The 13948-nt window shown below is 25.1% G+C and overlaps 2 protein-coding genes and 1 long non-coding RNA gene across 3 annotated transcripts; 1 reads left to right on the top strand and 2 right to left on the bottom strand.

Moving 5' to 3' along the window:
* Nucleotides 1–650: 650 nt before the first annotated feature.
* Nucleotides 651–4185, bottom strand: LOC105366079 (protein suppressor of hairy wing; the record flags this gene model as incomplete). Its single annotated transcript, XM_011504394.1, has 7 exons — nucleotides 651–918; nucleotides 1436–1779; nucleotides 2146–2467; nucleotides 2836–3099; nucleotides 3169–3563; nucleotides 3654–3798; nucleotides 4099–4185. Coding segments are annotated over 7 exons (1809 nt in total), but the record flags the coding sequence as incomplete, so codon positions are not given.
* A 68-nt stretch (nucleotides 4186–4253) lies between these two features.
* Nucleotides 4254–4680, bottom strand: LOC105366059 (uncharacterized). The gene is made up of 3 exons (XR_912990.1): nucleotides 4586–4680; nucleotides 4393–4452; nucleotides 4254–4326 (listed from the first exon to the last, which is right to left on the bottom strand). It is a non-coding gene; the product is annotated as an uncharacterized LOC105366059 (long non-coding RNA).
* Nucleotides 4681–7475: 2795 nt separating this feature from the next.
* On the top strand, nucleotides 7476–13201 carry l(3)76BDm (trafficking protein particle complex subunit 8 homolog l(3)76BDm). The gene is made up of 10 exons (XM_011504395.1): nucleotides 7476–7773; nucleotides 8313–8754; nucleotides 8824–9069; nucleotides 9183–9701; nucleotides 9774–10293; nucleotides 10399–10584; nucleotides 10691–11437; nucleotides 11539–11701; nucleotides 11762–12821; nucleotides 12928–13201. The coding sequence occupies exons 1-10, from the start codon at nucleotides 7617–7619 to the stop codon at nucleotides 13199–13201; spliced, it is 4314 nt and encodes a 1437-aa protein (XP_011502697.1). The 5' UTR covers nucleotides 7476–7616.
* Nucleotides 13202–13948: the final 747 nt, after the last annotated feature.

The following is a 13948-nucleotide window of genomic DNA, read 5'->3' on the forward strand; positions in this document are numbered from 1 at the left end:
AAAATTTGCATTCTTGATATATTTCTAAAATTGAAAAAAGCTTCATATTGCACATTCATATGTTATTATTGAAAAATTTTTAATAAACCGAAACATTAAATTGTTATTTATCATAGAATTTTTTTAAGTACAATCTAAAAATTTTAGTAAGATTAAAAACCATTAAATTTACAATATTTAAAGATATTTTAATTAGTTACAAATGCATTACGTGCAATTTATGTTTAAAAAGTAATTTATTGTAATGGTACAATAATAAGACATATACTCGATAATTTATTTCTATGTTAAAAATTTTTTTATCAAAGTACTATTATCAATATATTTTTTCTATCATTTTATTAAAATATGGCGCAGGACCTTTTCAAGACAAATTTATTAGAAACAATCAATAATCTTTACTTTAGCTTTTCACGATTAACCTAAATAAAAATACTACTCTGCATAAAATTACATTATCTAATACTCATGGAATTTTAAAAATATTACATTAAAAAATTTTTATCTGAAATAGTGTCCCAGCTTATATTTATTTGGCTCATACATAGATTTTAAATTTTACCGAAAGAAATTTTGAAGCTTTCAAGCAATATCAATTTTATAAAAATTTTGCAGTGACAAAACCCTTTTCAAACAATTAAAATTTAGAATTTATTTATGATTTTACTATTTCTCTTCAGATTCTTTATTATTTTTTGACAATTTAAGAACATGCATAATTACTTCATCAACAGTTTGGGTCGTTAATAATGACTTTACATTCTCATCTTCAATAACAGCATTAAATAATAATTTAACATTTCCCCTTAACCTCTCTGAAAGTGATAAATCACTTTCTGATGTAAGTGGTTCATGACCGCATCTGCGAATAACAGCTTCTAAAACATCTTGCAAAGGCGATTGCAACCAACCAAATAACTAAAATGAAAAAATTTGAATAATAAATAAAAGATAAACTAACCGTATTATAAAATAGTAATATAAGCTTTTTTATAAAATACATTAAATTATATATAATTTAAAATTATTTTCACTACTTTATAAAATAGTAGTTAGTTCATATATTAAATTAAATAAATTTTTAAAATTTAATTATGTAGTAGAAAATATATATTAATAATAAATATTTACAACATTTTTTACACTATTCTTGGTAAGATTTTTTTGTTTTAATATAAGAAAATTATAATTAAATATTATTCTAAATAATATATAAAGGTTAAAAAATTAAATATTTTATAATTTAATTATCATAAAAAGTAATAGAAAAAACATATCGTAAATATATCATTATCATCTATACATCGTTAAACGCCTGTAATTTATTATTCATTAAATATCAATGGTAATTGATAAATATAAATTATTGTATAAATATAAATATAATTGATAAATATAAACATAGATCGTTTTTAAATGTAATTAGATGTCATACCTCAAGCGTTTCTTTTTCTATAAGAACAGTTAATAATTCTGTAATTGCTTTCAATAACTCATTAGTTGAAAGAATATTTGTCTCTCCAGTTTTCATTTTTTCTGCCGCTGTATAAGCAATATTAAACATTTGCAATTGTAAATGTTTCTTTTCTGCTTCTCCAAGTACATCTTCCAAAAGATCTCTGTGTTTTGCTCGTATATGTCGCATAAGACAGTCTTGACGAATAAATGCTCTTCCACATTCAGCACAAGATTGTGGAGGCTCACGCCTATGAGTATTCATATGAGCCTGTAACGATGATTTAGCAGCAAAACATTTTCCACAGGTGTCACATTTATGAGCTGATAATTACACAATATAGTTATTGCTTTAGTTTTTAAAATAATTTAAATCAGAATCTTTATTTGTAAATGAAAAATGAATAAAATATTCAACATTTCATAAAAGTCAGCGTGTTTATATTTATTATTTATAAATTTTGTTAAACTGAAAAACAATGTATCAAATATTTTTCTAATATAATATTTTAATGAAAAATATTTATTTGTAATACATTATTTCTGAATAAATGATATTAATGATGAAATTATTAAAAGTTAAATTAAATCTATTATTTATGCATTGAAATAAAATAAAGTTTCTTTGTTACGTAACAAAAGTTAAAATACATCATTATTTAGCATATTTTAAAATAAAAAATAACTTACGTTTAATTCCAGCATGTAAATTTATGTGCTTAGATAAGTCTTCCTTTCGTGTGAATGCTTTTTCACATATTTCACATTTAAATGGTGTCGCACCTTCATGAACAAATTTTTTGTGATTGGTAAGACGTGCTTTACGATTAAAAGCTTTTCCACAAACATCGCAGTAAAAACCATTTTCTCCTGTATGATGAAATATGTGAGCCCGTAATTGAGCTGCCTGGATAAAAGATTTATTACAATACTGACAAACATGAGGTTTTTCTCCAGTATGTGTTCGTTGATGACGATTTAATGTTTCTCTCGCAGCAAACTTTTTTTGACACTGAATAAAAAAAGTAAATATAATTGAAAAATATTAACTTTTAGTTTTATCTTACATATTATTAATTATAATACAAAACAAAAATAGAAAGCAAAATTATACAACTAATACTAATATAAATTACAACATAAAATACTTCTCAAACTTTTATTTTTGTGAAAATAAATAATTAAATAAAAAATTTACCACATAAATAGAATACAATTAACACCTCTAATTTTTTATGATCACTTACAAATTTTCATATCTTCAAATCCTTAATGACAGCTTGAAATCGAGGTAAACAAAATTTTTAAAAAAATTCTGATTTATTTTGTTACGTAAATATCAATACATATTGAATCAATGAAATTCTATAATTAACTTACATATTTACATTCAAATGGTTTTTCTCCAGTATGAACTCTACGGTGTTTTTTCATAGCTAATGTAGACAAGAAAGTTTTGGGACATAAATCACATTCTATTGGTCTCTCCCCAGTATGCATACGTTGATGAATTACTAATTGTTGATTAGTATAAAACTGCTTTGGGCAAAGCTGACAGGATTTTTTTTTTCTTTGTGGCATTCCAGCATGAGTTCGCAAATGTTCTCGTAAATTATCCTTACGAGTAAAAACTTTCTTACAAACCTGTATAAAATTATACTTTTAGGTACTCCTTAAATAAATATATACTTTGTATTTTATTTTATCTTATACCTGACATGCAAAACTATTGCTAGTATCCCCATGACAGCCTGATTGTTGCTTATGACGATTTAAATGGTAGCTTCTTGAAAAATAAGTATCACATTTATCACATCTGTACACTTTATTGGTTTTCACATGTGTTGTATATCGATGCTTATCTAAGGCTTTCTTGTCACGAAATGTTGAACCACAGTCACTACATGTGCATGAATCAGATTCCCAGTGTATGACAATTAAATGCCTTTCTAAAGACGATGATTTTTTAAATGACATATCACAATTTGAGCATTTAAATAAACCACCAGAATGAGCGGTTTTTAAATCTTCTGCACAGCAATGGCATTGATCTTCTGCTACAGGTTTAATGGCAATTTTTTTATTATTATTCTTAGAACATTGAGAATCTATAATGATTAATATCAACATATAAATTTGTTCAATTATAAAATTTAATTACACATTATGTAAAAACTTTAGATTAAACCAATTAATACCTAATGCACTTGAATCTGTATTATAATCTGGATCATCGATATTTCCATCATCTTCATCTTCTGAATCTAAATCAGCCATTCTACCTAATTCTATAATATCAGTGTCATCGTCTTCTCTACATACTTGTAAATGCTCCTTTAACATCTATTAAGATAAAGTACTCTTTAAGCAATTATATTAAAAATACATAAAATAAATATGTAACTATGACAGTAATTATATATATGTGTGTATAATACTTTTAATATTGTTTTATCCATGCTATAATAAACCACTTAAATCTAAACGTATTATGAAGATTGAGCTTCTTATATATTTATTTTATATAATACTTTCACATTAAAAAGTTTACTTCTAAATTTTACCAAACAATATTTTTAAAATGCTCAGAAATCAATAATCTTAAATAAACAATAAAGTAAAAATGGTAATGATTATATGTACATTTTCACTGGGAAAAATACGATGACAAGTAACACACTCATAATCTCCAATAATTTGTATAATTTGACCATTTTCAGCAATAACTATAAAATATAAAAAGCATTGTTAATGTTTAATCAACTTATTAAAAATTATTAATTAAATTTGGATGATATATACCTTCTCCAGCATCTATTATATCAGGTATAATAAGTGTATCGTCGTGTGAATTTTTGACTAATAAATCAGCTGTAAAATACATAAATTTAGTTCCATAAATAATAACTTAAAAAATAAAAATGTAACATCACAAACCAACAACAACTTCGCTTATGCCATCCTGCGGCAAGTAAGTATTTTCTACTTTTAAAATTTCTGAAAGAAAAATATTTACATTAAAAGTAGTCCATGAATTAAGTTGACATGCGAAATGCAACAGGTAGCAATCAGCCGTTAGAAAAACAAAAGGGCGATCTATTCGTAATGTATGTAAAGAAAATATCCTTACCTATGACTTCTCCCATCGTTTTCGTTTTAGTTACATCAATTCTTGAAATAAATTTTATCAAAGATATTTTGTAATATTTTTTATAGGCACTTTTACTTTACGCATCAAAAAGAAAATTAAGAGAAAACACTGGAATTGGGGGGGGGGGGGGGGGAGCCATCAACAAACCGTCAACGTCAACTCATTTTGTTGCTTGCTTCAAATCATACTCTATAACGGCCTCGATTTATGTACAAAAATTATTCTTGCAATATATACAAATATTATTTCAGCAGACTTAGAGAAGTTACAAAATGATATATTATTGACACTAATTATAATGTATTATATATTTTCTTCAGCCCCTGACGGAACGATCACCATTCGAGCACAACGCATTACAAAATGGCCTAAGTAAAGGGGCACGCCTTTTCTTTCCCCTCTTCTTTTGTTTATATTTGATATAAAGTAAAAAATAATATTTTTATTATGTATCATAAGTTTGACTGATTTTTAATAATTTATAAAAACGAAATCGTATAATTTGATTCTTGCATCAATTTTTAAGCGATTATTTTTACTTGTATTGATGAATAAGAAGTCGTTTTTAACCTTCAATATAATTGTCCAAAAAATACAAATTTTCCATGTAAGCAACGTACATACGTACGTACCTTTAAACGAACAATCTTAATTTATAATTCGTACATGAACAAAATAATACATTATTTTTTCTAAGTATTATATGAATAAGTAATCTGTCTTTTTTATATGATTTTAGCATATTTAAATAAACTAATATAAATACAAATATATATACACATACTTCAATGTTGATTCGCTTTATTTCTTTATAAATCATATTTTTCTCATTAAATGCTAGACGCAGTTAAATTTTGGAAACAACTTTTAACCTTGAATATGATATAAAACAAAACAAAATACAAATTAATAGGCTAACAAACTTCGTTTTCGATAATATTCATTAAATTGTTTAAATAAAAGAAACTAAATATGTTTAATTATAAAAATAGACAATATTTTAATAATAAAAATATATTTGAGCAGTAATTTTAATTTACTTCCACTTATATTAAAATCATATAAAATTTTATTAATGAATGACATAGAAGCTAATCAAATTATAAACGTTTTCTTGTTTAAATAACTAAGTTTATTACGAATATAAATTTAAACAAAATTCTTTAAATATATACAAAATACGCTTGATTATTTTAATTGAATTAAATTTTTCCTTCGATTAATAAGATTTAAATTTACATTACTAATTAATTTGTTTTTAAATTTTGATTTTTTTCATGTAGTTTAACGTTAAAATTTTCTTATATTTCACTTCTGAATTGGGTAAGTCAGTAGTATATTTTAAACAATACTTCTTAGAATAATTAAAATAATGTGAATCATTAATTCAATATCGATAATAATAATAAATTTATTAACATTTTTTCAATTATTTATAATATATTTAAATAAAATCGAAAATTATTAAATAATTAATTTACTTATATTCAAATATTTATTTCTAATTATTATTATTAATATAGTTATTACTAATTAGAAGAACAAGTAAGTAATACACGTTAATAAAGGGACGTTTTATTAGAGAGAAGTTTTATAAAGGAACATTTTCATAATCTTCATTCATCCGACAATTAATTTCTTTAAAGCTAATTCGAAAGGCTAACCATTATTTATAAAAGGACTATATATTAAGGATTTGATTCCTTTTATACGCATATTGGCAAACGCTGTAAAAATTCATTTATATATTGTCAAAATTATTTTTGCAATTTATGTAAACTTAAAAATTTTATAAGCTATAAATTTTTTATTTATCCAGGGCGTAAATAACATTAACTATTTGCATCTTCAAAAGTTTATTAGGAAGCATTGATAATTTCATTTAATTTAAATATCCTTTAAGTTATAGGTACCATATTTAAATTAAACTTACTATAATATTAGGAAAATATTATGCATATTAGAAAAAATTAATAAATCTATTTATAAAATTGTTTTTAATTTTCAATTGGAAAAAATTAATACATTGAAATATTATAATTGAGAGTTCATTTCTACATTGAGTATTAACCGATTTCCATATTAAAGTCCAAAATACTAGTTATGAATTTGCATTACTCGAATATATTTAATTAAAATGACTGATACGTGACATTTCGTTGTCTTATGTGATGGAAAGTGAAACCTGGTATGAAAGTTAATAATAGAAGTCAGATGAAAAGCCAAATTAAAAAATGTGGATAAGCATTTGTATAAGAACGAATTTATATATTTTTTTATGATTTATAAAAAATCAATGACCTATTGTTTGTACTTGACAAAAAGTGAAAGTGCTTCCGGTTGAAATATTCTCGATGGTTAATGTTTAATTACAGAATAATTGGTGCATAGTAGCAATTAGATACGAATGAGATTATGGAACACCCAAGCTTAGTTTTGTTGCTACAAAGTGCAAAGTATTTTATTCTAATCTTGTAATTAAATATTTATTTGTGTAAATTACAAGACGATACCGTTAGCTAGTATGATTTGTTTATATTTACTTTTATGATTTTACGAATATATTTATAATTAATTTAACCGTATTTTCGGTAATCCTATATTTTTAAAGAATTTGATTGTTCTTTTATACATTAAATGCTAATTATTACATTTCTCTTAATTTCAATTATATCAAATATTCGCGCTCTTTCATCTTTCAAATGGTGGAATAAATCTTAAACTGAACTATAAACACACATCATTAGGCTAATTATTGTTTTTAAAGGTCCATCTGGTAATATTTCTATTTATATTTTGTATTGAATATATAATTTAATAAATATTAATCTTCATCTTTCAATCATATTGCTCTTTTTAAAATAAAAATGTCAGGATGACTTTTATGATAACGTTTTTTTGTTATGCTGTTAACAATCATGTGAATGATTAAAGGCAAAAATACTACTAGTGTTTGTTGTAGTGGATCTAATTGTATTTCAAAACTTATAAGTTAGACTAAATTTAAATTATGGCTCAATGTAAATTAACTCCACGGGAATTTATAATTAATGCCTTTTCGCCACAAGTGGCTGCCATTTGTTCAGTAAATGCAGAAGCAACCTGTCAGAAGAATAATTTATCATTTACAGAGCTTTTACAACCCTTTTGCAGAATTAATATAGAAGGTATGAAAAGTTTTTTTTATAACACTAATAATAAAACAATTACTTTTGATTGACATGTACCAAAAAATATAATAATGGTACTAAAATTTCAAGATATTGATAAAAAAGTTGAGTAAATTGAATGCAAAAATTTATACCAGTTATGCTATTAAAATAATTATTCAATTATATAAATTTGCCAAGTAATTAATTGCTATTTTAATTCTTTATTTAATAACAATAAATTTTATATCTTCAAATATAGATATTTTAATTTACCATATAAATTATAATTAATATTCCTTTATATCATATAGTTGTTTTATTAATTGTTAATAATATAATAAACTTTATATATAAGTATAATAATAAATATTCATTGTTATTTGTTTTATTTATGTGAAAAAGAATTTTTTATTTTAATTTTATTTTCATTTACATTAATGAGATATATTAAAATTTTTATTTAAGAATTTAATTTTAAAATTTTTAAATATATATATGATATCAAAGTAATAAACTTACATTCTACTTTATTTATAATCAATTTTTTTTTATAGGTCACATAAAAGATCCGCATGGAACAACAATATTAATTCGATCGTTACAAATTTGTGTGAAAGATGTTAACTATTATCCTCCAGAACCTAATATAGCTAGAAAACTATTAAATGAATCTGTTAATTTTACTTATAATGAACGTACGACTGTGGTGTCAACAGCAAGTTTAAATTTAGATATACCTGTATCAGTTCCTTGGTTCGAAGCTTGGAGAGATACTTTTCTAAATGTTCAATTTCCATCAGATCATGAATTTACAAAGCACTTTATAGCGTGTATGATAGTTGTATCAACAATGGATGATAATCCACTTGAAAAACTTCAACAAATAAGTGCTCAATTAAATCAAAGCATTCCTGGAAAATTACCCAAATGGTTTAATAATAATGCTCTTAGATATTATATTTTAATACACGATACTTTTCAAAATAATAAAAATATGTAAGAACGAATATAAATAAATGATATATTTAGATATTTCAATTAATGAAAATATAACATTATTTTTAGAGCTGAAGATATTTTTACGGAAATGAAAAATATTTATGGTCCAAATAATTGCTTTTTTTTACCAATGAATTCGAGACCATTTAATGTTTCGGACGACTGTACCCAACTTCCAGATCCATGGAGTCAATTTATAGTTAAGTATTCTGATTGTTCTGGAAATAACGATTATGAGAGTTCTCCTCGCACACCTGCAGATACTATTGGTGTGTCCTCCATGCCAAATGCAGTTAATACAGAATCAGAAAAGTATGTATTATTTATATTTATAGTTATTTCATATATTTCATTTGCAACTGAAATGTATATGTTTATTTGAAAAACTTAATTATCAATAATACAAATTATTTATGTGATTGTAGATCGATTAGTCAAACTGGAACACCAGTTACATCAAAAAATTTTACAGCAGTTACTCCAGATGGAAATGAACGCATTAATATTTCTTCAGAAATTTCTGAAGCTCCTATTACCCATTTGGAAGTTGGTCAAGAAGCTGTCCCTCCAACTACAATAGCAACTATTCATCCTTTAAGCCCAAAAAACGAATTATCAATAAAATCTTATGATATAGATCGTATGAGATCTCATTTGGATGAAAATTCTCCAATTAATATTAATGTTTGGGCCGATTCCCCTACACATGCTATCCCCCAACACGGTGTTAGACTTTCTACCAAGGATCTTGAAAAATTAAAATTAATGATGTCAGATTTTTGTCTCAAGAGTTTGCTTCCATATGTTGAAAAACAAATAAGTTTGCTAAACGATCTTATTTCAAATAAGAAAGGTGTGAGTAAATCTTTATTTAGTGCAACAAAAAGGTGGTTTGGAACAAATAAGCCAGGTGTTCCTGGTTCTGCTCCAGCTAATGCTGTAATGTACGAGTATTTTCTTTATATTTATTTTCAAATACTACATTTTTATTTAAATAAATTTTCTAATACTTTAAGATATACTGCTGAATCACCAGAATTACAGTTAAGACGTTTAGGAGACCTTTGCTTTATGTTTGGTCACTATACATTTGCTTATCAAGCATATCACAATGCTAAACGTGATTTTGCTGCGGATCAAGCTTGGGTTTATTATGCTGGTGCATTAGAAATGGCTGCTTTAAGTGCTTTCATGATGGATGAAATGATTAGAAAAACCATAGAATACATGGATGATGCCATAACAACTTACTTAAACACTTGTAAAATGTCTCAATTTGCGACAAGAGCCACTTTATTGAGTGCAGAGTGTTTAAAAAATCGCGGATTATATGGGGAGGCAGCCAAGCAGTTAATTCGGATGACAAGCGAAGATTCTGATTTACGATCAGCATTACTACTCGAACAAGCTGCATACTGCTTTATTTCTCCAAAGATGGTAAGAAAGTATGCTTTTCATGCAGTTTTAGCTGGTCATCGATTTTCAAAAGCTGGACAAAAAAAACATTCATTACGTTGTTATAAACAAGCATATCAGGTACATAATTTTGTATAATAAATAATTAATTTTCGCTTTAACTTTTAAAATATATTATTAATGTCATTAATGATATATTAAAAATGGTTAACATTAATATTATAGGTTTATAAAAATAAAGGATGGTCTTTAGCAGAAGATCATATTCACTTTACTATCGGTAGACAAGCTGCATCTTTGAAACAAGTTTTAGAATCTGTAACTGTTTTTGAAAAATTGCTAAGTGCAACTAGTAAGCAACCTGCTCTTCAGCAAGCAGCTTTTCTTAGAGAATTTTTATATATACACAATGTTAGTATTTTCCCAGTTCATTTGTTTTTTATTTTAATATATACAATTAAATACCTGATTGTTAGTTTGAAAAATTTATATATAAAATTGTAAAATTGTATTTTAGTTGTTAACCCATGAAATGAAGAAATCTTCTCAAACCAATCTTCCTATATTACCTTTACCTTTGATTGAAGATAATCAAATCAAAGTATTATTAGGACCTTTAATTAAGCCTGGTAATAACATTGAATTAGTGAGTCAAATATTATCATTTAGTCAGGATGCTGATGACGTGAGGTGGTCTAAACTCGAAGAAATTCTATTATCCAAAGCTCAAGGAACTCCACCAATGATTTTTAAACCAACAGTTACAATTTATACTCATACAAGTAATAATGCAAATAAACCAAATGCAGTCGTTAAGGAACCAATATACTTGTGCATAACGTTATCCAATCCATTATTAATACCATTACCTTTATCTAACTTAAAACTACTTTGGTCATTTAATAATGAGGGATGTATTATAAATAATGAAAGTTCGGTAGAATACGAAGAAGAATTTGTTGAAACTTTAAAAATTGATTCGATTATACTTCAACCTGGATCAAAACAAACCGTTGTTTTGACATTAAAACCTAAAAAAATTGGTCAACTTAAAATCTTGGGCTTGAACTATAATTTATCAAATCCAATTCAAACATCAATCGACCAAACAATTTCAAGCACAATTTCCCTTATTAGTGGAAAACGCTTATTTAAGATTCAAGGACCTAAATTAAAAAATTTTAAAGAAAAAGCAGGAATATCTCTTTATGGATTAGATTTGAGACTGGATATGAACATTGTTGAGAAAGGACCATTTATGCAGGTTTACACATTATCAAATACTAAAAATAATAATTTTTTTTCTAATTCCATATAATAAAATGATTTTATAATTTATTCATAATATTTTTAATTTTATTTCAGATTACATTTACGCCTCTTTCACCAGAAATGTTATGTGGCGAACTTCAACGTATGGAAGTAACTTTGACAAATATTGGCAATGCACCACTGAAAAATATCTATCTTGGTTCCACAAATCCAAAACTCTTTGCCCTTGTAGATCAGGAACAAGATTTTAAAAAAGGTACGACATTAATGTTCTAACTCTATAAAAAGCAAACTTAAATTTTGTTATTATTTGCAGGACAAATAAAAAAAATGGATGAACTTATTATTAAAATTTCTTTGCCTCCGAATAAAAATGATACTCTACTAGTTGGTGATTCTTTAAAAATGACTCTTTGGATTTGTGCACCACACATAAAAGGAAATCATAGACTAGATCTATTATTTTACTATGAAAATTTTGATTCAAAGAGTGTACTTAAACACAGACTCAGTCGCCATAGTTGGTATTTAACTGTTTTAGATTCTATTCAATCAAGCGCAATTGTTCGAAGAAGCGCTATAATTAATGGCAATTTTTCCATGCTCAATTTAATAATGCAAGTGAAAAATTCTAATCAAGTACACGATCCATTTATGAATGAAATTGAATTAACTGATATTGCTATTCAAAGTGATGCTTGGATGCTAATAAATTCAGCCGATATTTATGGGGATATTAAAATACAACCTCAAGAAATAAGACACTTTTTATTAAAACTTGTCAGAAAAGCTGATGGCAATTTGAATTTATCCAATATAAATTTAAGCAAAAATATTTCAGAAGTATCAGCAAACATACCTTACTTAAGTTTTATAAAAAAGAGACATATCATGCCATTAGATGCCAATGATGTTCAAAATGAGAATCAACAAATGAGAATCCAAATGAAAGATAAGCCAATTTTATCTAGCATGAAATTAGATTCTATTGTTATAATTAGATGGAAGGCTAAAGTTACGGAAGGTGGAGTAGTCATTCGAAATACAATTGGTCAACATTACATTGATCTACATTATTTAGACAAATCCTATAATTATCCAATTGAAAAACAATTACAACCAATTGAGTACAATGGACGTTTAAAAATTTTTGGTCCTGATATTAATATATCAGATGCCCAAACGTCAATGAAAAATGATCAGTATTCAGATTTGGAATGCCAACAAAATTTAGTGTGGTTTTATTTGAAGTACTCTAAAAATGTTACTCATGATTTTACGGGTAATCGAATATGTATTGTACCAGTTATGGTAAACATACAAAATAATTCAGAATCTTACGTAAATGTCAAAGTTGATACGGTTGGAACTAGCAGGTATATTACACACTTAACACGTTCTTTAATTATATTTATACTTTGAAATAATTTTTATAAATATGTGTTAAAAATAAATGTAAGTAAATTTTCGTTTTTTTTTCAGTCAAACTCTTTTACTAAACATTAAAACTAAACTTTATTCACCTCAAGCTTCAACGTCTTTTCGTTACGTTGGTCAAACATCATTGACTTTAAGACTAGAGCCGTATGAGCAACAAACAATCAAATTGCAAGCTATTTTTCCTGCTTATGGAACATACGATTTATCATCTAGATTAGAAGTTTCTGCTAAAGTTCAAAATAACATTAATTATACTTTACAGAAATGGAACATTGAAAGTGTATGCATTATCAATAGCCTGAAAATATTAAGTTAAAAAAAGTAGTTATATTCTACTTTTATATATTGCAATAAAATATTAATCATATATGTAAATATTATTGGTTCTATAAAAAAAAATTCTACATTAGTATTTATTGCGAATACCATATAAAGAGATAAAATATAAAAACAATCTTTTATAAATAAAACATAAAGTGGTATAAAATATAAATTAAAATGAAATAGGTGTGTGATGTTTTAAATATACAAAATTTAAAAAAATAGTTAAGTGTTATACTTATTATAAAATTATATAAACAAAAAATGAAGTAATTACAAATTTATAAAAATCTAATTTGACCAAATCTGTAAATTTTTACACAAATAAAATTGTTCAAATGTAAATATATGTATAAGCAAATTAGTTATTGTTACTTGTGATTATATAATGTAATTATGAATTTCAAGATTATTTGTAAATATAAAATTGTAATATATATAAAACCATGATTTTGTAAATATTTTTATTCCATTATACCTTCAGTCATTCTCATGAATTATTTTCTTTTTCCAGAATAAAAGTATAAAATTTGATCAAAATAAAGTACTTTTGTATAATGTTAAAATGTAATCCGATGCATGCACAATTAATTCATCAAAATTAACAAGGAGAAAAAGCATTTATCACCAACTCATTTCATTCAATTTTAATTAATACATTCTTTTGATATTCGTTTTTTTTCTGATCTAACTAACTACATATCTAAGATGCTAAATCTATTATGTAAAATATTAAAATAAA

Source organism: Ceratosolen solmsi, unplaced genomic scaffold (genome assembly GCF_000503995.2).
Source record: "Ceratosolen solmsi marchali unplaced genomic scaffold, CerSol_1.0 scaffold25, whole genome shotgun sequence".
NCBI lineage: Eukaryota > Metazoa > Arthropoda > Insecta > Hymenoptera > Agaonidae > Ceratosolen > Ceratosolen solmsi.